Source organism: Strix aluco, chromosome 6, assembly GCF_031877795.1.
Source record: "Strix aluco isolate bStrAlu1 chromosome 6, bStrAlu1.hap1, whole genome shotgun sequence".
In the NCBI taxonomy this organism is placed as follows: domain Eukaryota; kingdom Metazoa; phylum Chordata; class Aves; order Strigiformes; family Strigidae; genus Strix; species Strix aluco.
This window is the reverse complement of record NC_133936.1, coordinates 12919138-12946736: the sequence shown is the minus strand read 5'-3', so window position 1 is coordinate 12946736 and position 27599 is coordinate 12919138. Positions and strand designations below refer to the sequence as shown.

The following is a 27599-nucleotide window of genomic DNA, read 5'->3' as shown; positions in this document are numbered from 1 at the left end:
AAACCTTATGCAGAAGGCGGATACGCTCCTTTCTAAGCATGCAAAAGTTCAGGAAGAAGAGAGAGAAACAGGAATTTTTGTCACTGAAGATCAGGTAGTCACTCATCTATAAAGGCTGCTGTTCACTCTACTTTGATGTGTTGGAGACCATCTAGTTATTAAAAGTATCTAAACCTACATTAGTTTGTTTGGTCTTACCCGTTTCTGGCTGCACCGCACAATCAAGAAGGTCTCAATACTGTGCTCTTTCAGATAAGCGTTGCGTTCCCCTCCAAAGCCCAGCTCCACCTCATAGTCCCCATTGAGATAGTTCAGGGTTGCTTTTGTTATGTGGATGCGCCTTGAATGAGACAAAAGACAAGCCAGTTTTGTAGGCTCTGAAAAGCTATCATCTAAAAAGCCAGTTCCTGTCAGTGACATGTTCCATGTACTGGAACAAACAAGCAACAAAACCCAATTTATTTAGCCATGCCACTGTTCTTACAGATATAGTATGAGAGTTTCATCTATTTTAAAGGAAGTAGGCCAGAAGGCATCTTCTTAAAGAAAGAGGTGTTCACATTAAGCATCTTACACATCCATTTATAAGCACCTCCTTAGTTATAAAGCACTCATTCTTTTATTCACTTTGCTCTAACACACAGCAGATGATATATTTTTTTGGCAAACATAGGCCCTTCACAAGGACATGTCTACTCAGCGGGCACATGTATACTGTAGCATGTATCTTTTTTGTTGTATCACATTAATCACTGTGGTACAAAAGTGCCTTTCTTATGCTTTCTTCCAGAGCAGAGAAAACATGGAAAGACACACAGAAAAATTATCTCATGGAGTCAACTTGGCAGCAACTGAGTCTTCCATTGGTCCACACAGCAGTGAAACTGAACCGATTCTGTTCTCTCATAGGAATGTTTCAAAACAAAAGACTGGTCTGAAACAACGCTTCATACAATATCTATCAATAGCTGTGATGTTCTCCAGCAAATAATGTTAACATACAGTCACATCTCTTTGTAACCATGACCAGCTCTGCTAGTGTTCACACAGACCTGCTCGTTACTGTTGTATGTATCAGTTTTGCTTCACAGAGAAGGAATTCAGTTCTTACCACAGAAGGATATGCCCATTTTGAGGATTTTGTAGACTTTCTGTAACCAAAGACATGTAGACACAGAACAGAATAACCTTGTAGACATTTGTACATGCTTAAAACACTACACCCACAGTTCATTTTATAGCAGACTCTCTGAACCTCTGTCCCCCATTTCCACACCTTACTGTGACACGTCAGACACAAAACAGCACACAGATCAATGCAACAGCTTTGATGAAGCAACTTACCCAGCTTTTCCCCCTGCTTCCATGTGGTTGGCTAACGTAACGTCATTGGACCACACGTCAAACTGCCACTTCCTAAGGCCCAAGACCCCGCAGTGAACTCTCCCACTGTGGATTCCAACCCTCATGTTGACATTTACTCCTGTCACCTCCCGGACTAGTCTGAAAAGAGATATGGGAAAAAAGGACATCACTAAGAACTGCTTGTTGTAGTTGGTGGCACAAACTTGCAGCCAGAACACAAATTCCATAATGATCCATAAATTATTCACACATACACATGATGCTGGTCATCCACATCAAGAGGACAACAAACAAAACCAGCCCAGCTGTACTGCTCTGGGATGGCCTGGCTGGCCAAGCAGAGTACTAATTAGAAAGGGGAGCCCTTGGAGTAAATCCACGTACTCTGAACTCATGGTCAAGCTGAGAACTCATAAAAAAAAAATCTTTGGGGCAGTAAAAGGAATAAAGTGCTGGTCTCTGATTTCCATACCAAAGCTGGACATAACCTGCCAGCACCCAGCCTCATTAAGAGTAATAGCATGTTGCAGAGAGAAGGAGGAAATTATTTCAGAGATCTTAATTTGTCTGTATTGCACCAAGCATTAACTCTTCCACAGATGAAATATGATATGTGTGTGAAATGCCCCACTGTAGTTGGAAAGCTTGAACGGGGCTTACAGCTGCAGTCAGAGCAGCAAAACCAAGAACCACATCTATTGCAGTCACTCCAAACAGGCAGCTACAAATACTCACACTCTGATTTTAATGAGGTTTTGGATGCTCTGCTTACTTCCAAAATGACTGCTGGAATACTTTGTGGGTTTTGCCCTTTTAGGGCAAAAGTTAACTTCAAGAGCTCTTCACATGGAAAAATATATTTAGGAATATGGGTAGGGGAAAGTCTTGATGAGGCCATCAGAAGAACTCTGCTTCTTGTTATTGATGATCACATCATTCCCAGAATGCCCACGTTTCACAGGCAAATTTACCTAAATCATATAGCGCCGTGCTTTGCTTTGAGTTGTTAGTTCCTTGGAGCATGAAATTGTACCTTACACCTATCAGATTTCAACCTCTTTGGTTTTCAGGTTCATCTAGTCCTTTCTAGATAACATCCTCTGGACAGGTAAGTCCTCCCAACTTCCTAACATCAACACAGATCTAATATTTATGCTTTAGTTATTAATGAAAATGAATTATTAAAGATAGACCAATTCCAGACCCTAGTTCACTCATCACAGTGTAATATGCCCCTTAAAAGACTGCTCAAGATGACTTCTTGTTGAAACAGCTCCTACCCTCTTACAGTTCCTTTTTTCTTACAACCCTTATCTTACCTTTCACTATCTACTCCCTGAAGTGGCATTCATTATTTTTATTAACAAGCAGCAGAGGTTCTCTAGCAGGGAACAGAAGCTGCATATGGGTGAGGTGCCACAGGCTTAGGAACTGAAAGAGCTTCAACCACAATACTTGGGAAAGCTACAGGAACTGGGATAAGGAAAATGCAGCTGCAGCCATAACTCTTACAAGGACAAGAGCAGCTGCAGCGTGGGTACAGCATTGGGGAAGGAGGAAGAACGTGCTGCACAAGTGCTACAAACCCTACTGCACCCCCTGCCAAGCCATGTTACTGACACAAGACCAAGGAACTTCTCCCAGTAGAGTTGATGAGAAGGTGACTTTCTCCAGACTTTGCAGCAAACAAATGAGTTTGGTTATCCTTTATAGAGAAAAGAAATATCCTTTGTTACCTTCCTTTTTTTTTTTTTAGTTCATTTATACCAGCAGTACAGTGAATATAATTCTATCTTTCGGATCTGGGGTAACACTCCCTGCTGTTATTGTGCACAGATGAAATCAGCCTCCGGGCAGGGCCCAGTGTTGGTGAAGCCTGCAATCAAACGTTCAGTAGCTATTTGTTACCTGCAATCAAATGTTCAGTAGCTATTGGTTACCTTAATTGTGAAACCTCTTATCTTGATCCATAGGGAAGGAGGAGGTGGAGGGGGGAAGCAAGGGTAGTGAGAACAGTCACCTTCCAGACTTATTAAGAGATAAGATTGTTAAATGCATTCATCATACATCAAGTGGGAAACAAGTTTTAAAGGCTGTTGAAGAGCTATTTGTAAACAAACATTGAGTGCACTTCAGCTCCATGTTTATTTCAAGGTAAGGTGGGTTGCAGTTAATCAATGAAGTCTAGACATCCTGGTGTTACTCAGCCTTGTGGGGGATTACCCAGTAACAGGTCAAGGCCTCTGGATTTCATGAGGCCAACTACTGCAGAAAGTGAGACTTTTCTGGGCAATGTACACAGGATCCACTTTGTAGGGCTGGTGGCTAAGAACTGCTGCTTCTCGTGTTTGACAAGACACTTTGTCACCCACCACTTAATTGTACTTCACATGGAAGAAATAGCATCCTTTCAAGGACTACTGAAAACTAGTTACTTGCAACTCCTTTTATTTTTCATTTTGCATACAAACCCCAAGGAGACTGGTGCAAAGCAACAGAGTTTAAAACCAGGAAAGCAAAGGTAGGAAGTCCTGACAGTGTACACTGTTTACAAAGTAAGGGAATGCTGCTGCATACTGCTCTTTGAATGGGGTCTCCTGAGGGAAAATACTGCTTTTCAAACTATGTATCTGCGTTATGAAAATGAGGCTGAAAAGTGTGGGGGTGTATTCATGTCCTTACAGAAATTCAGCTGGTAAGGATGTAGTATCAAGCTCAGCAAATAGGTAGCTCTGGTTTTTATCAAGATGAAGTGGAAACTCCGGCAATTTACTGAACAGAATGAGAGGAGAACTGCATAGAGTTCTTCTACTTCTCTGTTTGTATCACTGACACTTTAGAAGATGCTTTCACAAAAAAAAAAAAAAAAAAAAAAAAGAAGAGAAGGGATAAAGAAGCAGAGTTCTTGTGCAGGAGGGATGGTGTAGATATTAAAGTTCAGCTCAGTTACTATTCAGAACTGACTGAACTTTGTGCCTAAACTTGCATACACTCAAGATGACCAAATAAACCTTCCCTCCCTGAATTCTGAAAGAACTGGCCTGTGAAAGCTCATGTCTGATGCAAACAATATTTGACACTGTATGCAATCCTCCAAGTAATATAACTAGATATGGGTCTCATATTTGTTACTCTCTAAAGACAAGAATGGTCTGGACAAACACAGGATTGCTAGTCTGACCTCAGGAGCAGGCAAAGCTTCAGAACAGATTTTAAAAGAAAAAAATAAAAATGGGAAAGTAAGTGAAAATAAAGGAAAAAGTACCATGGATCTGTTCCAGTCTGTGCCAGACCAACTTTATGGTTTTCTTCAATAATTAACTTAAGTAAGAAAGTCTTGAATATAACTTTTTTGGCATAGGGACACATGGAGAAGAATTAGTTAAACTAGACAAGACAGACCTTAGCAGAGGAATTGTAAGGTGAGCAAAAGCTGGTTTAAAGACAGAGAAGTGAAGAGTGACTGAAATTTAATAGTTACTTATAATCCTCTGATTTCACATTTCCGTAATTCACTGGAATGGTCCTTTGGGAATGAGACTTCCAGTAATTACAGTAACCCTTGCCTTTCCCATCAGGAGTTTAAGCTCTGATATCCATGTGGCTGTAATGGACTCAAGTGTCTGTCTTTCTATTGTCAAATTTTACTGCATTTTGTTTTCTTGTTCCAGCTGGTCTCCCTCTTTGCTGGCATCAGTTCCCTGGTTTGGCTACCTTGCTACTAATGTAAGGAAGACCTACCAGGAAAGGGAATCTGCTTCCTATTTGTTCTGAAATTCTCCATGGGGAATATGGTACTTACGAGATGGCCTCTATCATATCCATTCCCATTTCAACACAGCAGTGTGCATGGTCAGCTCTTGCTTCTGGCAACCCAGACACACAGTAATAGCAATCACCCAGGATCTTGATACGTAAACAGTGGTTCTCCTAAAAAAAAATAAAATAATAAAGGACGGAGAAATATTCAGCTTATATTCATGCTTGCAATAGCTTGCCTTTTAGGGCAGTGAATAGTTAAAGAAATCCAGTGAACCAGCACAGTATGTCATTCTTGCAACAGGAAAAAGAAAATATCAGAATTATAATAGAAAACTTACAGCTGCTAGCTTATCAAATCTGGCAAAGAGCTCGTTCAGCGTCATGACCAGCTCCTGAGCAGTGCACTGGGAGGCCAGACTTGTGAAACCCTCTATGTCTGCAAAGAGGATGCTTGGGAAAAAAGAGAAGAAAAATAATGAAAGTGTCACAGAATTTGTTGCTGATATTTGTGTAAGTTCTGGGGTAGAAGTCCAGGGATGGGGAGGTATGTAGGGGTGTCCCAGCCCTATAGCAGCAAGGAGATGAGCACCCCTAATGTCACCTTATGATACAGCCTCTATCATATGTAAAGTCCTGAGGGGCACGGCCTCATCCCCTCCAGAGATTAGAAAGGGAGAGAAAACCCCACAAGCCTTTCATTCCCGCACCCCTGCCCCATGTCCAGAAAATTTACAGTACGCTGGGAGCTGGTGATGGCATGATAATGCTATCAGCCACCAGTAACAACAAGGCACTCCTACACATGACCAGATTAGCCCAGCTATAAAATCAACACTTACCCATTTTGTTCACATTCCTCAACCTCTCAGCTCAATAACATCGCCTGTGTCTTAACTCCGCTGCAGAAAACCCACACTCCTCTGCCCACTTCCCCCACTGTCAAAGTGCAGCCACAAAATAAAGTCCCTTAACCTTAACCTGCCTACCACAGCTTTCACCCCCACGTTGGTGGTCTGCTTCCATGCACATACCCCAGCCCCATGGCTGGCAGCACCCTGCCCTGTACTGTGTGCCTGGCAGACACGCTCCTGTGATGTTATAAATGCACAAAGCCAGGCATGATGGCACGGCATGCTGCCGGGGCGAAGGCTTGGGTGCAGCGGGGCTGGCTGGTCGTGCCCTAACACACTCATGTGTCCTGCTGAAGACTTACCCTCGGGCTTTTATGCTCTTCATTCTCTGGAGAAGGAAATCTACACTGATTTACTCTACTCTACTCATCTCCCAGCTGTGCATGCTTCTCACTCATTGCTTTTTTTTTCTCAGCTTCTAAAGAACTACAGAAATGAAACCTTTCATTTGTACCACACCTTCCAGCTGGCTTAGCCCCTGAAACACTATAAGAATATACACCTACAGCGCTCAGTAGCTCCTCTCAGTACGGCCACAAGCAGGCATCGCCCAATTTTCTCCTGAACGATAAGCACAGCCCTTGCTAACTGAGGCAAACCTCTGCTATTGCAACAGGGATGCTGAATCGATCCCATCCACCCAGGATGGACTGGGAAAGCCCTCTGAAAGCAGCGTGGACTGTTTTGAAGGCAAAATTATTTGAATCACAAGTATTAATAATGATTCTTCGATTTCATTTAATCAATTCTAATGTTGTACTGCAAAGATTTTTTTTTTTAAACTGGAAAAGGTTTCTGTCTCATCGATAATTACAACATTGAAAATATTGATTTGCAATCAAAACACAGCCATTATGCTAAATTTAAAACTATTCAGTAAAACAAGCAACAGACTTCATCTATATAGATCTAAGATAAAATGTATATACACACACACATTTATATAAATATAAAATTCATAAGCTATATTTGTATACTGGAACATTTATCAAGTGGTTGATTTCTTCTTTTATTATTGCATCAAACTGTACTTGAATAGGAAGATAAATTAAAAGTGTAAATAACAAGCACTTTGGAATTGTTTCTTCTTTGTAAAATAAAACTCCAACATGTTTTAGGCAAATTGCAGAGGCTATGTTTTCAGTTGGAATTCCCTGCAATGTCTTCAGACAGAAAGCAAAGACAACAAAAATATTTTCACAAGCATTTTTTGCAAAAATCCTGAAACACATTTCAATTTTGGCATGTTTTTCATATTTTTCTTCTACATTTCAACTCCAAAAAATCATCAACCAAACATATTGCATTCAATATTTCTTTGGTAGTCAGACTGAAACTAAAATGTACAAGGAAAAAGCAAGACAGGAATGCAGAGATGTCTAAATCAAAATATACTTTGCCATTTTTTAAACACTTGAGAAAATACACAAAAAATAATCAAGATTTTACATATTTACAAACAAAAGTAAACCTCCCAAAGAAATACACTTGAAATCAACTGAAAACTTAGAGATGTCTGTATTGCTGGCTAAGCAACTTAAGTATGTGTTAATAGGTAACATAGAAATCGGAAATGTTTCCAGTTCTTGTGGCGGTAACAAAAGATATCTTGTTGCAAGCATGTTCCTCTTCCAGCATGGGCCAAATTGCAGATTCCTCATTTGTGGACATGTTCACACCCTTTGCTTATGTGCATGTTGTAACAGCCATGTGTTACAACAGAAGGAATAAAGAGCAACGGCTGCTCTCACATTCAGATAGTGATGGGTATATCAGAATAATACACAGGGATGCCTTGAGCTTTCCCCTCATGCCTCATTCAGAAAATCAGTGCTAGCATAGTGTCCTAATAAACATGGATAAATGACTGAAGGTTCCTCCCTCCATTCCCCATTACTTTCATGCCAGATAAATGGATCAGTTATTCCTAGAAGTTAAATCGCAGCAATATTTTCAACGAGGCAAATGAAGTAACCAGAGAGACCTATGGAGCTATCCTACGCACAGACTGAAATACTTGATTACAACATTTTCTCAAACTTGTAACCTTCTATGGGTGACCAGCAAATTGCTCTTTGTTCAAATTCAGCAGCTATGTCCTTCATCTTGATCCTTGTCTTGCACTTCCAAGGACAGCAGGTTGCAGCTCCACAGGCAGCTCTCTCTGGCCGAGTTCTAGAAAACTACAATTACAAGCACTACAAAAGGGTTTATTATGAGAATAACACCTGGAAAGGTTGCATGATGGGAATCAGAAATGCATTCTGCACACGAGCCAGTAGCAATATTGGGAAGTTGACATTGATGCCCCTGTTAGGAAGCTAACATTTACTACATAAGATGCTTCTTGGAATGAGTGTTTTTTTTGGGGGAAGAGGGATGCATGAAACAATTTCAGCAAAGCCAGTTTGATAATTTTTGAGAGGGAAGTCAAGGAAAAAGAAGTGTACTTTTATCTAAAGCAAAGGAATGAACTGCAAGTATTTTTTTAGATGCTTCGAGGCTCTTCTCCCTCTTGAACACAGACAGGATGCTTGGCAATAAAGGGAAGAACTTCACCTGGCACATGCCTTTTCCTCTTTATAAGAAAAACTACTCAGAACTGGTTACATGTTAAGTCCTTTGCATAACTCAGTTTTTGTGCACTTTGTGATTAACATGAAGGTATCTGCCTGCACGGCCCATGCCCTCACCCCTCTTTCATGTCAGCTAACCAAATAATACATGAACATCTTGAAGCACCTGCGCATATTCCATTACAGACTTGAGAGAGCTGTGTGACCTGCTCTGCAACCAAATAGCTACACCACTGAGCTATCAGAAGACACTGGACACGGCCTGGGACACACAGGCTGTGGGGAATGGAAAACCTCATCAGGGTATGGAAAGGACTGCATGAGAGATGGCAGAAGACAGAGCAGTGATCTGGGAACTGAAGACAGAGAGGGAAAAGACACATTTGTGGCAGGAGACTGGAGAAAGAACAGCACATGACCGTCACAGAAAACAGCCCTTGCAAACAGGAACCCAGCCTGAAGCCTCTGTGTCTTCTGCTCTCAACAGAGAGCTCTGAAAGCCACTAAATCACATTTACTCCTCCTGCCTAACCTGTTCCCTCCACACAGTCCTGCTAGCATTGCAGCTCCAGCAGCAGAGACAACAACCAGGCTTATCACTCCCAACCCTGCTAATGACCCGCATGGGAGAAATGGGGACTCGTGTACGTGGTGCTGTGCCGTGCCACTTCTGTTCCTTTTGTTGTTAGCCCCAGTAACCCTTAAATTCAGCCCTCTCCCTGTAAAATACCCAACATCCCAGAAGCAACGAGGAAAAAAGTGGATTTCTCTTACAATGGCCATCAGGGATCAGCACATGATCCTTATCCTGTGTTTAGTCAGAGCTTTTCTTTGAAAATGAAGCCCGCTGTATCTCCTCACACACACAACATGCATGCATTGAGGTTGCAGGAGCATCTCCCAGTCCTGCCAGTGCATCTTATCCAGACTAGGAGGCTAGAATTTAAACACACAGCTCCCCCATTACCCTTCAGTCCTCACTCCATACTTGTCTTTCATGTCAGACTACCCTTAGCAATGAAGAGAGTTTATTAAAGGATGATGGTGATGGATGATTGTGATGAAGGGCACAACTCAAGCCAACTATTTGTCAGTCTTCAGAGGGCAAAGCATTTCCTTGCTGGTGGGAGTACAATGCCAGTAATAGGCCTTCCTTGTGCCAAAATGCAGGGTAAATGACAGTGGTCAACAAAAGGTCAAATGAAATCATTATTATAGCTATAAAATATCATGAGATAAGTAAGGCAGTAGTTTAGAAATACTATTAGCTGAAGCTGACTGGAAGGGATTGACCACACAATCTGTAACCCGGGCATCAGCAACTATTATCAGCCCTGGGTCCCAGTCCCTTCATCTGGAAGGCTACTGCTTTGTGGAAAAACTAGTTTAGCATGTAATTAAAACGTTGTAATGGCTTCAGAGCTCTTGATATATTTTCCACTCTGTCACTGCCTTCAGATTTACCATCTGATTGGGTTTTGTCCAGCACTAACCAGGGTATGACCTCAAAAAAGACAAAAAAAATGGTCTATTTCTGGGAAAGACAGACAAGAAAAGGGGAGTTATCATTCATTTTATAAGCTTTTTAAAAAATTATTTCTGTTTAATTTTGGTTGAAAAGTACCACAAATTGTGTTATAGGGTAGAGGTGAATACTTTCCTAAGCTCCTATTTCAGCTCCTATTTCCAGCAAGGACTGGATCAAGATTTCATAGCTGTACAAGGCAAGCTCAGTTTTGTGCCTGTTGCCCTATGTGGCTCATGATGCTGACAGGGAAGAAAGATGAAAAGGAGCTTGAGTAGCTTCCCGATCCTGCCATCCTCCCCTCTGCTTAGGGACCAGCCTGATACCTGCCTGCTCTTGCTCAAGCCCCAGGCAGGGGAGCAGGAAAGGCAGATACACGGGCTGGAGCATCCCTGGAGCATCCCAGGAGAATCCTCCTGATTCAAAGAGCCCAGGGCTGATGGGCAGCACAGGGCAGGCTGAGAACACAGCAATAGCTGCCGCTGCCACTGGGATGCCAGCCCCTGCCTGAGCTTGGCCCTTACCAAAACCACCACCGCCACTGTGGACTGTGAGACCTCCATGAGCAGGACATCTAGATGCTTTTTGCAGAGTGCTTCGCATAGCTGCAACGGCAGAGTGAGGTGAAATGGAGAGAGGAGCAGCTAAGATGCAGAGCCAATAGGAGAAAATTTCCAAAGTGCTGAGCTCAGCTTCCCCATTTTTTGGTCTGTAATGCATTCACAGAATAGTTAAGATACACATGGACAGGCAGCTCAGGTACCAGTAGAAGCCTCAGTGTGATACCCCAGAGATCAGCAGTGTGAGCCTGCCCAGCTTGGGCTGCTTTATTAGTCTGTGCTCAGGTCCATCCCACTGCACCTTCGGTCCTACCACTGCAGGTCATTTAAAACTAGCTCCTGGAATTCAGGTGATCCTTGCTGTCACTGCACTGCTAATATACCCTGAGGCAGAGGCATCACTGGATCTTTTGGATAGCAAAGGAGAAGGTTGTTTAGCAAGAGTGCGGGAAGGGGAGAGAATTGGCAGAAAGCAAAGAACGATGTAAGGAGTAGGAAGAGTTAAGGACAAGGTGGGAAGCAGGAAACCCACATGAGACATTTAAAAACCACACACACCTACAGAAAATGATTTTGAAGTGGAGCCTTAAATGTCTGAAGCTAACAGAATTATCAAAGGAGGGACACGACACAGCCAGGTTTCCCTGCAAATGCAGGATTATTCAAAACACTAAATTAAATAATCAGTGCTTCTAATGTAAAAACAAAAAAACAGTCGTGTTCTATTTTGAGACATGTGCGTGCCATGCACGCCAGCCACAACATAAATCAAGCAAGGCAAGAAACACAAACCCTATCACCATCACAACGGTAATGCCAGTCATGAATATAAACACCATGTGTTACTGGAAACCGAACACCACAGGCACTGCATGGGAAACAGAACAAAACCCCAGACTTGGTGAGCCTTAACGACTTATAAAAACAGCAAAGTGCATCTGACTGAATATGAATCAAAGCCATGGTATCTTACTGCAGCCAACGCTACCTACAAGAGAAGAAAAAGTTAATGTACCATAATAAAATAATCACTGTCCACTAAAAACAAGAATCACGAGCAAAGGTGTAAGAAGAGAAAGTCATTTGTTGTAGACACAGTCTGCTCTTGTCAGTGAATTCACTATGCTAATTGGTGAGGACAGTGTCTCAGGGTGCTACTGTTATTTTACAACGCTGCTATTGGTGTTGCATGTCATTAAGTCATGCTATGAACAAGGAAGAAGGTAGAAGAAGAATGGATGGATGGGGATGAAGATGTAAAAACTCTCAGTTGAAGGGCTGGGTTGAGCCCCAAACTAGGATTTCACAGAATTACAGAATGGTTGAGGTTGGAAGGGACCTCTGGAGGTCATCTTGTCCAATCCCCCTGCTCAAGCAGGGCCACCCTGGTTACCCAAGATCATGTCTTTTGAGTATTACTAAGGTGGGAGCATCTCTTGAGCATTTTGGTAAATGAGTCAATTTTCACACTTGGACACCTGTTTAAAAGCCAGTTCCCTGCCAGCACTGTAAGCCCAGAAGTTATTTTCCAGCTCCAGTGGCATAAACATAGTATTAAATTCATTTAGAAGTTCCTGGAATAGACATGACATCAAGATGCACCCAGTCTCTCTTTCCTAGGTATAGCCACTTGGGGATGGGATGACAAGGAGGTCCTCTGTGTGCTCTCTCTTCTACCCCCTCTATGCACAAGAAGGATTTCAGCTTCCAGAAACACGAAGTGAGAACATCTCATAATGCTCTTTTCCTCCGAATTTAATATCAGTAACAGCTAAAGGACAAACTAAAACAAGCTGAGGACAAGTTCATAGCAGTGGCACAGTGACTGTGGTCAGGCAGTATGACTAGGTAAAGCAGCACAAATGTGAGCAAGGGCACCAAAGCCCACCTAAGGAGGGTGAAGTGGCCCACACAGATCATTGTGCTGAGTGACAGCCCAGTGACTGGTCCAGCAGTGGCTGCAAGCTACTTTCAGACTAACTCAGGTCTCAACAGCACGTCAGCTTTGCTCTCTAGGGATGTCTATGCGACAGGCTAAGGTCTTAGCCTTAGCGATGCAAAACATGTTCTCCAGAACAGCAGGACATCAGACAGACCAGAGGTTAAAATATTTCCTTCTCCTACAGTCATGGAAAAAAAAACCCCAACAGTAAAAAGACACACTCTCTTTCCTAAACTTATATGGTCATTTCAGAGAAGATCCGTTTAGTATTGAAAATCACCTATTGTTTCAAATGAGCCCTAGCACTTCTGTGACACATCAGCTGGCACAGCTCCCCCTTGGGAATCAGGACTCTGTCATGCACCATGACAGTGTTCCATCTTTAGATCAGTCACACTGGCTCCCACTTGCTCAAGAGGGTGTCTCACATATGTACACAAATGCTGTGATAAGCAAAGCAATACTTTAGAGAGAATAACACAAAATAGGAGAAAATACACACAAAAACCCTACAAAATCAAAAGCCCAGAAAACCGTGAGCCTTTTCACCTTTTTTACAGCAAAACGCAGAAAGCTTCCTGTCCCTCATCCAAAGTAGCAAAAAATGTAACCCAAACCCACATCCCATGATTGAGAAGTTCACTTTGCAAGACCATACCAACTGAAACTGGTGACAGAGTAAAAACCGACAAGGAAGCAGACCAGATGGCTCTTGGAGACACTGGTGGCAACGTGCAGACTGCCATCCACAGAGCCACTGCATGACGACAGCAAGGCTCATTGCAAAGATATAAACTGCAGAACCCTGCCTTTACTTGATTTTCCCATGTTTGCTCTCAGATAAATGTTATGGAGGTTAGAACTGCCTGGGGGACTCAGCTGGAAGACGCACATCCCCAGCACAATCTCTCAGCATTTGCGGTTGCAGCTCTGTCTGCGTTAGCAGTGTGCTCCTGGGAATGCCCCGCTGAGAGTGTCTGACCCTGCTGGCACTCAAGAGCTGCTGAGAAAAATGGCACCACACTTTCCATCACGGTCAGTGCTCCTCACCTCAATGCCTGTGGTCTGTCCTTCACTGTCAATGCAGGAAATAAGAAGAAATGAAGATCCTGAAATCATCAACCAGAAGGGGAAGACTGCACCAGTCATACAGGGAAAAGTTTTTCCATGACCCTCCTAGGTTTGCAGTTTACAAGCATGAGTAGCAACCCCACTTATTGGAACTTAGTTATAACTAAGAAGCATCAGTACTAATTTTTTATTTTAAACATGAAAAACTTGCTGCCCCCTCCCTCTAAACATCTTGAGTTAAAAGTTTTTCCTATTTCAGCGGGCTATATTTAACCAGATTGATTCTTCACTGGAAACAGGAGTAATAAATAGCCTTTTGGGAAGAAAAAACATTTGGGGAAGGCAAAACAAATAAAGATAGCTATGCAGTGGCTACCAGCCAAACTATAGGTGGAGCACATTATAGATGTCTTTGAGATGAGCGGAAGGAATTTTATTACTCCATCATCGCTAGTCAAATTAGATGCCACTCTGTGTCAAACACGTAAAAGAAATCCAAGCAGCCTAAATGAGATTTTGGGTTACTAAGAAGGAGGGACTTTGGACCTTTTTCATGTATGTAATAAGGGACTGATGGGAATGTGAAAATTTTTCCAATCATTCTGGTCAGGGAAAAAGACATGTGAGAATGATGCCAAATCCATTCCAACTCCAAGGAAGTTTAGGAAGGCAAAGCTGAAGGATATACATGGCCTCTTGCAGAAAGGTGCAAAGAAACCATGCATACTGCTGACCCCAATCGTGTGTCTTTGCTTTGGCTTTGAGCAAGCCCAGACTCACCCGGGTCTGCCTGACCAGCACAAAAGAGTTGGCAGGTCTGTCCAAACTGGAGCTGGATCCAGCCCACACCAAAATAAATCTCAGATTCATTTGTCCCACAAGACATCCTGAAATCCAGAACTGCATATAAAACAAAAAGAAAAGCCATGTTATTTTCTGGTTTTCAAACTTCAGGCATGCTTTTTGCTGTGAGCATTCTTGCAGTCTGTTTTCTGGTATTAGAGCAATCTCTGATGTCAAAATCCTGCCAAAAACCAACAAGAAGGGAGACAGAGCTAAGAGAATTCTGAAAGAAGGGACTATCCATTACCACCACAGCTGTAGGAGTCTGGCACAATTCCTCCCTGCCCTCCTTTGAGACAATGGCTTGCAAAAGTGACTGAAGCCACAGAAGCAGTGCAATAGGAAAGAGAAACAACTAAAAACTCAAGTATTAAACCAAAAGACAACCTGTTGCATAGAGGCTGTGTGCCAGCAATCAATCAGTTGTCAGAGAAGGCAACAGAGTAATAAATTCTGGCACAGTTAACAGTTTCACATGTATATCCTGGGTCAGGCACATGGGATAGAGATCAAGTAAGTTGTATCTAATCAAGTTTGGGATGCTTTCTGTTATATATTGCTCAGGTCTTTGTCTTTAATGGTAAAAGAGTGAGCTCTTCATAGCTGCGCAAATTGTATTGAGTCTGTTCTTCCCTGGTACCATGGATATTCCGTCAAACAACGATGCTTTTGTACTCTCTAGACAAAAAGTTGCAGTAATTCTGCATGCAGCGGTCATTTCAACCTAATCTTACTTCTTCCTCACTCTCTCAACTAGCTTCTCCGGTGTCCTGTCCTTTTGTGATTTACTTACTCTGCCATTTCAGGAAGTCAGGGTTTTCCCTCTAGAAAGTCACTACATAATGAAAACATTACATTAGTATACAAATGTCATAATTAAAAACATTAAAGAGCAACTATGCCTTTCCTATAGTTATCTCATTTTTCCAAGAAGAGTAGGTACCAAAATACGCAGACTGTTTCATGAATAAGCTGAGAATGGACAAGTGATGTGTTATACACAATTGTATACACAATTACCACTCGTGTTTGGGAGTGTACTAGATCAATAATACTGAAGTGGCCATTTGCTGGGGAAAGTGATTGCTGAAGAATAGAAACATGAGTCTTACTGCCCTTTTTGGAATAGTCAACATGAGTTGACTCGCTGCCTCCTCTTTTCTGTATTTTTAAATGTAATTGAGCACTTGTGTTTTTAAAATGACACTGATGAAACTGTAAAGAGAAATGGATCCAAAGCATATAGAGAAACTTAATTGTGCACACTTTGTAATGGTCACTTTTCTGAGAAACAGCAATGCAACATCAGTGGAAAAGAACTTTAAAATGAAGACATAATCCTTTGTTAGTTATTCTGAAAGGTAAAATGGATGGCCAAAGAAAATGGTACAACTCATTAACTGAGGGATCAACTTGTTATTAATTGAAAACAAACCTGATAATAAATTTAATAATAAAACACATGATGTTTTCAGTGAGAAGGGAGATTGTCTGCAATTTCAGAATTAAATGAAAAGGAAAAGATCCTGCAGGAAATTGAACTCATTATCTGGTTATTGTACACTACATTAATATTCCTTACCTGATAAGAACCAGTAATGAATAGATATCCTCAATTCATGAGTAAAGTTCTTCCAACATTACGAGGGCTATAATTTAACATTAAAGGGTTTGTTTCCTTTTTAAGATGTGATCTACCACCACATTGCAATTGATCAATGGCACTTGAGCTGACACCTATCTTTGGTTCCCTTTGGTGACACAGAAAACTCCAGCTGCCATGGAGAAACAATGTAAATATAATGCAATTTTGTACAATCAATATCAGCAGTAAAAACACTCCCCCTCTGAAGACAGTATAGGTGAGCTCACTAAATGAGTATTTCTATGCAAAGATCATCCTTGAACAGGGAATATTAAATTCTGTGCACCTCTTCAGCCCCTAACATACCTCGTATTCCAAATACTTTGCATATGTCCATTATCTCATAGATAGTAAGCAGTGTTAAATCTATGGCATTCAGACTATATACTGTAATATCAGAAAACATTTACACCACTTCTGTTTTATTATGCTGGTTAAGATACTAGCTATCAAGGCAGCTTGAGTCTAATCTTTGACAGCCCATCATTTGATTCTGTGATCAGTTACTTAGCTGTCTCTGTCTTGAGTTTCTTTCTTTATAAAATAAAACGGACCGTTGCATCTCTAAGTTCTTAAGCATATGAAGTCTTCAAACTGGCATTAAGCAATTGTTAAAATGTCATTGGTACTAGAAAAGCAACACCACACTATTTTGCAGAGACAGCAGTATGGTAGATAATATACAAAGGGCCTCAAGGCAATGGCAAAGCAGGAATGTGAATCCTGACCTCATGAGTCCAGGGAACATCCACACAAAACCTACTCCTGAGATGCTGAAGCAGGGAGTGTGGCAAGGCAGGTCTGCCCACTGCATATAAGTCTTTTTAACTTTCCACTGAATCTCCCCTGATTTTTGCAGTCAGTGGTTTCTTCTCATAATGAAGCAGGCATATAATTTTAACTTGATTTCAAGAGAATTACTGTAATTGCCACCACCAGAATAATAGATCTGTGTATAAAGAAATGGTTTTTCTCTTACATTTTCCATTGGAAAATTTAATTTCTCTGTTAATGCATTAAGATATTTCACTAAGCCATTTGCTTGCTACTCTCAATATTCACAAAATATCATCTTGAAGTGAAGTTCCTGTAAACAGTTATTAGTTTACCAGTGAACTAATACCAATAAAATCAACAGAGTCTGACCAGAACTTTCTATAGAATAGAAAGCCACCTTAGAGACCACTTAAAATATATATTATGTTAATGTGTCTCAGACATAAAAATAAGTGGAAAGTTACTGTGTCAGATCCTTCTACAACTATGCAAAACCAGTCTAGCTGATTTCTGCTTACTTTCCATGTCACTACAGTAACAGCAATTTTGGCTTGAAAAGTAAAAAACAAAAAAAATGAGATAAAGTGTCTGGCATTTGAAAGGATGAGTTCAGATCAGTTCAGAACAGCAGGTGTCACAACTTCAAAACGCTTCTGTATATTCATCTGTTATATATACCATAAAACTAACCGTTACTTCAAGCAAGGAGAGAAACTGGAGACACAGCTTGCTGGTGTCCCAACATTCCGGTGGCTTTTCACAAAGCTGCATGAAATGGAATTAAAGTGCCATGGAGGACACATGCCCATCTGAAGGCTAACATGGCTAGTAATAAAATTGTGGCTAATGAGTCACAGGACAAACAGGTTGGGACTTTCCCCGTAGGGGATTCGGGGAAGCCAGAGCTAAATTCACTCACAGAGCAGGAAGAAGTTTGTTCAAACTGTCTCATGTGAACTGTATTATAGAGTATATATGTTAACAGCAATACAGCTCCTGTCCCCAGCACAGATGCATTCAGGTTTCTAAACAGATGCCTTGGATGAGAATACTTTGCTCTTCCAGATAGGAGTAGCCATGCCTGTAGTAAAGTGTTTCTAAAACAACATATCCATACTCTCCCTCAGGGGGCTGTACTGTAACTGCACGAATTAATGCGGTACAAGTTTCCAGCGTGAACAGGGCCCGAGGCTGTCAGGCAGATCCGGAGCAACGGAGAGGGGAGCGGAAGGAAACAGAGCACGCAGACAAAACACAAACCGTAAAGATCTTTGAATTTGAAACTGGAATTTGCAAGATGCGCACTAAGGCAAATAGCAGCTGTGGTATTTGATGTTTGTGTAGCTGTTTTTAATGCTCCTATAGTTCAGATATCAAGAGATGATTCTCTATTCTTAAGTACCAAGCCACTCTCCGGAAGCCTGAAAATGCTTAGCACAGCTACTCTGTTTCTTATATACCACAATAAACAAACTTGCAAAGGAGCTGGATTCTAAAAGCCAGTGCAAAGAAAGAAAGAAAGAAAGAAAGGGAAAAAAAAAAAGCAGCAGCCCACACAGCATCAAACGCTGGTAGGCTCAGTGCTAAATAGCAGATGATTCTTACTGAATAACTGCCCTAGATTTTGCAAACAATACAGGGAACAAAAATAGAAACCCATTTACATATTGCTGTTAATAACTTTATTTATAGTGTCACAGCTAGAGCACAATAACTGCAGCCATGGCTTAACTTGAAAGCCATTCACTGTGGAAGAGTCAGACAGATACTGTTTTCTCAGTCCTTATGCAACTGAAAAAAAATCCTGCTGACAACAGCCAGTGACCAGAATCCTTACAAACAGAAGAAGAAAAAAAATTAACAGCAGTCAAAGGCAAAAGCAAATCATCCCCAGGATCTCACTGGCCTCTGCCCCATCCTGGTTACTTCAGACATGCTGTGGTTAATCAAGGACCACTGAGGCTAGAAAACACAGCAGATAAATAATTTTCACTTCAGTTTGAGCCTCGTGATAGCATCTTACAGGAATATTTGACTGGTTTTTTTGTTGTTTGTTTGTTTTAGTTAAGGAATACAGACAGGGCTCAGGCTAAGTCAGCTGCTACAATAAAAAAGGATATGTGTCCAGCATTTAAGAACATCCCTACCACATCCACGCTGCCTGCTACATGACTGTAACCAGATCTTTGCTAGGAGCCCATACTCCTGCCAGCTAAAATACTACTGGCCTGTCACAACAGACTGGCACACCTTTAAGGAACAGAAATGTACACAGCAATTTGTATCCTTGATTCCTTAGTATTCTGCAAATCTCTGCGTATAGTAAATGGAGTAAGAATGCAAGCAAGGACACTGTCTCTTAAGACCCTTTGCCGGAGCAGTGAGAAAACATGGATCTGATTTTTCCTCTGCATGAATCCAGCCTGAACTGGACAATGGGCTATTTTGGATTGGGAATGGGGGTGCCCTCAGGACCTCCTGCTGCAGCTGCTCATTACATATAAAATACTCAGAATAATTAGGGGCAGAGACAGCAAGTGCCCCGCTCTGCCCTGCTGATTATGGCACGCTCTGTGACATGGAACAGTGGGATTCAAGCCGCTGCTCTGGGGTTTGATTCTTTTATATAAAAAATGAAACAGTTAACAAAAGAGAATGAGGACACCTTCTTCAGTTAGGGCCTCTCCTAGGAGATGTGGCCTCAAACGCCCTCTGGCACATGGGAAAACAGAATCCAGATAACCTACACTGGCATGTGGGTCGAGCCTCTATGCTCTCAGATGAGCATGGCATGCCTCATCACTTGTGTCTCTTCACAACTACCTCTGTGTTTTACTCTCTGTCACCTGGAATGTCCACCGAGTTAATTAATTTCTCTTGGTTTTCATTTCAGTGAAGAACGGAAAGATGCCTGTTTGGCGTGGCAAAATGTAGCACTAATTCCCCCAGCAGATATAGCCAGCGGTCACAAGAAATCCCCAGCACAAAGAGCGCATGTGTTTGGGCACACTCCCTGCTTGCTCATTCTGCACAACTCCTCTGCAGCACAGGCAGAGCAAAGCCTTCAAGGTCTAGTCATTAGGATGTTTCTGTAAGGGGATCCAGGCATTTCTGAGCTCTAATCAGCCTCACTACCAAGTCAAATTAAAGAAATCATTGTCAATCTCAGTCTTGCCATTCCCCAGTCCTAGCCTCCCCTGTGGGGTTGACTAGTAGCAGTGGATACTTACACAAGAGTTTGTGAGTGCAAAATGCAAGGAGGTGTTTCTAGGTAGTACCCATTGTCCATCAAGACAACTTAGAATTTGTTCAGTGATTAGAAATACAATAAATGCTGTGTCTGCTATACATAATGGAAAAATAAAAAGCTGTGGGACATGACAGACCAACCAAATACAGCTTTTATGATCCTCCACTAGAAATTATCCTTGAATCTGGAGGAAAAATAACCTAAAAAGAGATGAAAGAATACACAAAAGACATTTAAATAAGCCAGTGAATGCATGTATTTAAGTGAAATACACTGATCTGATAAATGCTAACGAAGTCCATATTGGGCTTCTGCATTACAAAAGTGTAGCCCTAGATGATTCTCAGCAGACATGTCATTTTTTTGCGGATGAACAAATATTTTCACCCTTCCAAGCTGTTCTCAGAATCAGACATCCCCCAAAAAAACACACATTTCATCCTTAAACACAGCTTTAGTTTTGTACAGTTATTCTCCAATACTATTTTCTTTTTTTTTTTTTTTTCAGATGTTTTTAAGCTTTCAGAGAAGATACCATTTTCAATTTACTCCTTCCACCAATACATACTTTCAAGGAAAAGTAGCTCAGCAGGTAAGCCACATCTTCAATTTCAAGGTTTCTGGGCTTTGCAAGAAATTTTTAATTGCTTCAATTTCAATAACAAAATTTTATTTATTTTGCAGCTGAAAATGACAAAGAGCACTGGATCTTAAAAACAAAATATCACTTACCATTTATATTCTGTAACACAACTTTGTCTCTACATTAGACCTGCAATCCTAAACTGTGACCTGCTGGCCGCTATTCTGCAGAAGGGAAGATTTTAAGGAAGAAAGGCAAAGACGACGTGGGTTTTTTCCCCTTTTTAACTGAAACAAAGTAGAACTATTAAATCAAAAGGCCTCTTTTTCTCTTCCCTGGAAAGAAAAAGAATCTCACAAAGGGGCTTACAGTAGTTTTGAATGCAATCCAGAACAAAAGGTTCCAAATGAAACAGAATAATTATACTTTTATAGATCAGCATTTGGCTTCTGTTGAAGCCTGATCTGTAACTAGAATTGCTCAAGTTCCCCTGAGCAGAAGCCAAAGTTTTGTTTGCTTTGTTTTACAAATTGATTCTTATTAGCTCATTCTCTGGAAACAGCCATGGCAGAAAGCAGCAGTGCATTGGTGTGCATACTCCCAAGATTGGAAGCTCTCCACCAGAACTGTTACGGCACATAACCATCCACTATCTAAAACTGTTTGCATCTGTTTTCCATTCTCTCACCTTCGTTCTCTAGACAGTACTAACAATTGCTAAATTTGCTCCTTGCTTTCCAAGGTTTTTTGGTCTTTCCCATCTTCTCGCCTACCTCCCCACTCTGGTCCCCACTCTGCCACAGAGGTCTCTCATGTCCTTCATGGTCCAGGATGTTACAAAGCATCTTTTCAAATTGCTACTGGATTCAGCACTGATGTATAGGTCTGGCAGGCCTTGGAGATAACAGAAATTAAGTAGCTGTCAGAAGAAGGAGGGTTGTCCTAGTAACCCCCTATTAGCAACACATTCCCCACAATGAGTAGGAAATGGAGCCAGATTATTATCAGACTCTTCAGAGAATCATGCTTAAAGTTAAAAAACCCCACCCAAACCACCACCAACAAAAAAAACCCCCAAACAAATGAGCTGACATGGTGGATCTACAGTCTGTCACTACTATATACTATATGCAAAAATTCCCCACTGCCTCACACATACAATCTTCCTCTTCATGTGGGAGGGCAAGTTGTGCTTCCAGATGCTCTGCACAGCTACTGATGGGGACAAACAGGCATTTACAGATGATCTTACAACTGAACAAAGCCATGGTCATCCAGCCTTCTGCATGCCACTTACTGGGGAGATCTCTGCAACAGGAGGCTAGGAGAGAATATTTTGCTGATAGTCACACAGATCCAAGTTTCACAAGTGGTCACTGCATTAGGTTTTTGGGTTTGGGGGTCAGCTCTGTAGAACAGGAGTTGAGGGAGCTGATTTCAAACCCTGATGATCCTATATATTTAAGGGGTTCATTTATCAGTTTGGCTCAAATGGGGACATGGTTACTATTCAAGAACATCCTGAGAATTTCTCAGTGCCTCTGACAGCCTCAAATATTTTCCAAACACACATACAGCAACCACAAAGATCTCTGCTGGCCATGGTATCTGCGAAGATAATACCCACATTCCAGTATCTTCTTTGCCTTTTAAAGCATATCACACATCTTTCCAATTTCTGAAAACTATTTGCAAGCTTCCAAGTCCTCAGAACCTACATGGTCTCACAAAACTTTATTCCCGCTATTTAAAACTGTGCATCTTTCTAAGGCTCTGTAACAGAAACACAAATGGATGCAGAAAAACCTCAACTTTCTAAAAAAGAGCACCTCTGTGGTTCCACAAGACCAACACACTGCCAATGGTGTGTCTGTCATGAAATGAATTTAATCTCTTTGGTCTTTCACCTCCTTTGCTGTTTTGTGCAGTCCTCTGTTGCTTCTTATTTCTGTTAGCACTGTTTCTGAAGTGACCTGTTCTAAGCCTGGTTTCTTATAGAAACACCACTTATGGAATTATGCAGTCTGAACAGTCAGTACCAGCCTCTCCCTAACTTTTTAACCACTTAGTATCAAGCAAAATTAATAAAAAAGAGGAAGTTTAAAAAATATACTATGACTTTCAGTTACTGGAGGACATAGACTCAAGTTAGCTATACACTAACTTGATGCTAACTTGAGTCACAGGATACCAGATCACTCGAGAGCTCTTTTCCACTAATGGGTTTCAGCTTTTGTCTCTTCTTCATCATTTATCCAGTGTCAAAATTATATATAAACCAGTAAGAACAGACGCACAAATTAGCAACAATTGTTCAGGGACATAAATACGGTATAAGACATGAGAAGTTAATCCGTCCCCATCCAAAACTGTGCCTCTGTTTTACAGCTTCTGTAAGAGGGTTTTAAATAGTTTTGCAAAGTTCAGTGCACTACAGAATAGAAAGTTTAACAGATTTTTGCTTTTCAGTCACTACAGTCGAAGGAGGAAGCAAAAAAGGTAGGATGATTTTAACAAGAACCTCTTTAAATGTTATATAAACTCAATGTTCTTAAAACCATTTTGCATGTTAACTACATGACAAAGTAGTTTGTTAACTGAAATTTAACCAAGTCTTTTCAAGACGAAAGCAAGCCTGCACAAGCAAGTCTTTACAAAAGTAAAGTTTTGGTCAAAGAAGACTCAATTTTTCTTGTCAAGGTTACTCTAGAATAGACTGGGGGTGGATTAGTTTAATAAACATAATTTGATGTATTGTTTTACTATAAGTTTGATACATTTGTTTTTACTATCAGGCCAATCAGCAGTCAGACTTAGATTTTTTAAAAAATTATTTTATTTTTAGTACTATTGAAGAAAAAAGAACATCCAAATAACCTTGATGAGTTAAAATACTGTTCTGTAAACTTCTGCAGGCACCTTCGTTATTCTCTCCAAATTACTATTCACAGTATCTCATCATTGAAACATCTAACACTCTTCAATCCATCACCCTGTGAACTTCACAAACCCTTGTGTAAACTCAGAATAGCAGGGTGTGAATTATACATCACAGGCCCTTCCTAATTGCTGATGGCTTGCTGGTGGCTGCAGATCTGCAGTCACCTAGCATGCTGCACTTTCGGGATGTTATCTTTATTACAATACACGTATTTAAGTAATGCATCCAGTGGGGTGCCTTGCAGCCAGTTATTTATCTGTTTTGTTTTTCAGAGAGTACAAGGCTCTTCATGCCCCTGAAGACACTGGGAGTTCCCAGTAGGGACCAACATCACAACATATTCCCAGTTCAAAAAGAAAGATCTGCAGATAGTCAGATTAATACTTAAACAAGTTAGCATGTACTTGTTCTTCTCAAAGGGTGCTGTGCACACGCGCAAAGAGGTACATTTGATAAAATATTTAAACCTGCCCTACTCTTTGGCTTAAAAGTTTTCAAGACTGAACCATTGACACACACGTATTGAAAAGAGGGAGTGATCCTGGGTTGAAACACTCCCTTTAATATTAACAGTCAGACTTATTGCACCACTTTGATGCCAAGTTCAGGTGTAACAATGACAGCAAAATAATCAAATTCCTTTACACATGGATTTTAGCTTGAATGCCTTTCTCCAAAAGACACTGATTTTTCCTCTCAAAAAGAACAAATTAGCTAGGAAGAGTCAAGTGATTAGTGGTAGTAAGAGCAGAGTAATTCACCTTCACACATGGGTGAAACCTACTTCTATACTCCCTAAAAATTATTGCTAACTTGAAAAAAAAAAATCATTAAAATTTCTGGAAAATTAAAAAGCCAAGATTCACTCCAGGCAGACACAGGTGAAGTTCCCAGGAGCTGGCTCTTGACAGGGAAGCAGAAGAGTTCCTGTGTAGGTAAAATTCACTGCTGTCATTTGGGGAAAGGCGTGGGAAGGCTGATTGTTTCCCTCCTACTCCTTTTTCTCAGCCTACAGCCTCAACCAGAAGTTATGGCAATTAAATGCAGGGGGCCCCTGAACCCACATGAAACCCACACAGTTTCCTGCAATCTACCTGAAAAAATAACCTTCTACTGCTTGTGAGCATGCCTCGAATGAAGAAAAGGAGGTAGAGGTCTTGCTAAGACTTGATGCTGAGAAACAACCAACCGACCCATGAACACGTCTTGGGAGGAGATTGAAGCTCACGGACTGGCAGGGAGAGCAGTACGGGGAAGCAAAACATGAATAAAAACTGCGCTTGGACTCCCTCATGTTTAATGCTGCTCTTCCTCATCTTCAAACATAAATCATCAATTTTCATTCTGTCTCCCCCCAAAAAGGAGAGAAGACAAGGAAGGAAATGGATTATACAGTAAATATTAAAAACAGTTACTGCTCTTGAGCTTTCTTGGCAATGAGGCCTTCCATAGAAATTAAAGCTACATAAACTTTGGCTGAGACAAGACATTTGGGAAATCTTTGAAAATATCCATGGAAGAACTGTCAGAAATTTATACATGCCATACTGTCATTTTATTTATTAAAAATGGTAAAATTAAACTGGTTTCTGCTTAGCTTCAATAAGCTCTCATGAAAAAGCATGAAAACAGAATTGGGATGAGCTCCTGAACAAAACAAGCCCATTGGTGTAACTATCTCCAAAGGCAACCTGCTGTCTGACCTGGACTTGGTAAAATATGCCTCATTATAAACCCATTTCTCATTTCAAAAGGCACTGTTAGCAAGCCAGAAAAAAACCTGCCAACTGCCTCATGCCTATACTCACCAACGTGAATATACCACTAAGCAGCACATTGCTTTGGCAAGCCATGGCACTAATGTGTCCAGTTACAGCTATACCCTAGGAGCCCTCCTACTAGCTGTGATCAGAGCTTCGCTTTCTACTACTGTTTATATTGATAAGTCCTTTAACACCAAGAAACATTAAGACTGGAGGTCCTGTGTGTGAGGATAGTGGGAGGAGGGAGGAAAAAGATGATTGCTTAGTTGAAATTTTCACAAATTACATAGCACCTTGCAATCTAAGAATTTAACACACTTCCTAAGCAACTAATTAAGAATCACAACGCCTATAAGGCAGAGACGTTAAGTTGACTCGGCTGGTCTGAATATCCTGAAACTCAGCCAACATGCAACTATTTGGTCATTTTTAAGGGGAGAATTTTTGGTGTTAGAATGTAATTAAAACAGAAAACTAGTTAAAAATGTTTTTCTTTTACAAAGCTGAAAGCAAATGGACTGTTTCATTTCTGCAAATGGTTTAGTTCAAGTTGTCAAGATGTTTTAAAAAACTCCGAGATCAGGTTAATATTTTTGAGTACATGATTCATAAGAATTATGTGATGGGGAGAAGAGAGGAAACCGTCATTTTCACTGCGATTGGATGTCAGCCCTAAAATAAGCTTCTTGAAACAGTTCATCAAAGGAATTCAATGACAAAGCCAAACTTTATCCCTTCATGGAGGACTTCAAACCTCCTTTTATAGCACAGAGATTACTATATTTGGCCAAACCTAGATAACATTAAAGCCATTATCACTACAGCGAGATACTATAAATAGCAATAGTAATGTAAAACATTTAAAATTCTGCCTGGGAAGCACAATAGATAAACAATATTATCTATGCGTATTTTAGGGTTTGTCTATCAGACGTAATCTCATTCATGATAACGTGAACCGATTTAGTTACATAATTCACCTTGTTGTTTACCCAAAATTACTTGCATAGTCTTGGGAACTCCTTTCCTGATTGCATTTGACAATAGACTTTATATTTAACCCACACATATGTGGCAAAGGTCAAATCACGCTCTGAGGTTCTGGATTTGTTAAAGTTAATTCTCATTCACTAAATCAGGATGGGAAAGGGTTTCATTCTCTGTTCATCTGCATCAAAAAAGAGTGTATTAACCCCAAACCTCTTCATCTTGGTTTTGTCATCACCCTAAATTCTTCAGAAGAACATAATCCTGAAACAAATTTTGCTGCCAAAAAAATCACAGGAAATTATATTTTCATTGTGGATAAATTAGTCTCTGAACTTTACTTTCCATAACAATAAGAAGGAGATTATGAACTCATTCACAGGAAGTTCTGATAAGGCTCTAAAAAGATTGCTTTTATCCATTCAGTTCAGAAAGACCACTGTATTTTGCATAAAAACACCATCTTTCCCCAAACAGAGCTAGCCCACCCTCTAAGCGAAGTGTAACACAGTAAGCAGTATGATGGCAGAACTGCCTCTTATTAAAGGATCATGGCTATATTTTACGGACCTACTACTGGCACCTGAGGAAGGTGTCTTTTCTACATAGGTTTTAAATTGACTTCTTTATTCTTGAAAATAAAAAAGTAACCTTTTTTTTTAAAAAAAGCATGTAATCTAGTATCTAAAACTAAGCATATCACAGCAGAACTGGTCATTTAAAGACTTCTCATTTTAAACCAGAACCACCGCCTCCACGTAAGTTCACATAATTGTAGAATAACATTTTCTGCTGGTAGAGCGGTTTGGGTTTGTTTTTTAATTAAAATTTGAGGTGGTCCCAAAAGCCCAGATCCAATAATCCCTGAAAATTAAAATGTTTCATCTTGTCTGGAACAGAATTTAGTAAAGCACTTCTCCCACACAAAATGTCAAACCAGGCTAAATGCACGAGGCTGTGCTCCTGCGTCTCCTGAGTTCAAAAAACCAAAGTTAAACCCGGCTGGACGGAAACCTCCAGTGTCATTATTTCTACGTTGACTGTGAAATGAGTGAGCAACCTCACCCTGAAGATACAGTAATAACGAAGATCTTGGGC

At 40.8% G+C, this 27599-nt stretch overlaps 1 protein-coding gene across 1 annotated transcript in view; it reads right to left on the bottom strand.

Annotated features, from left to right (window-relative positions):
- ADCY5 (adenylate cyclase 5) overlaps positions 1 to 27599 on the bottom strand; it is a 224000-nt gene that overhangs the window by 55243 nt on the left and 141158 nt on the right. The window contains exons 4-7 of the mRNA XM_074828723.1: positions 5466 to 5577; positions 5168 to 5295; positions 1345 to 1503; positions 199 to 340 (exon numbers count right to left, since the gene is read on the bottom strand). Of these exons, the coding sequence (XP_074684824.1) occupies positions 199 to 340; positions 1345 to 1503; positions 5168 to 5295; positions 5466 to 5577 (541 nt within the window). The remainder of the gene's footprint in view (positions 1 to 198; positions 341 to 1344; positions 1504 to 5167; positions 5296 to 5465; positions 5578 to 27599) is intronic.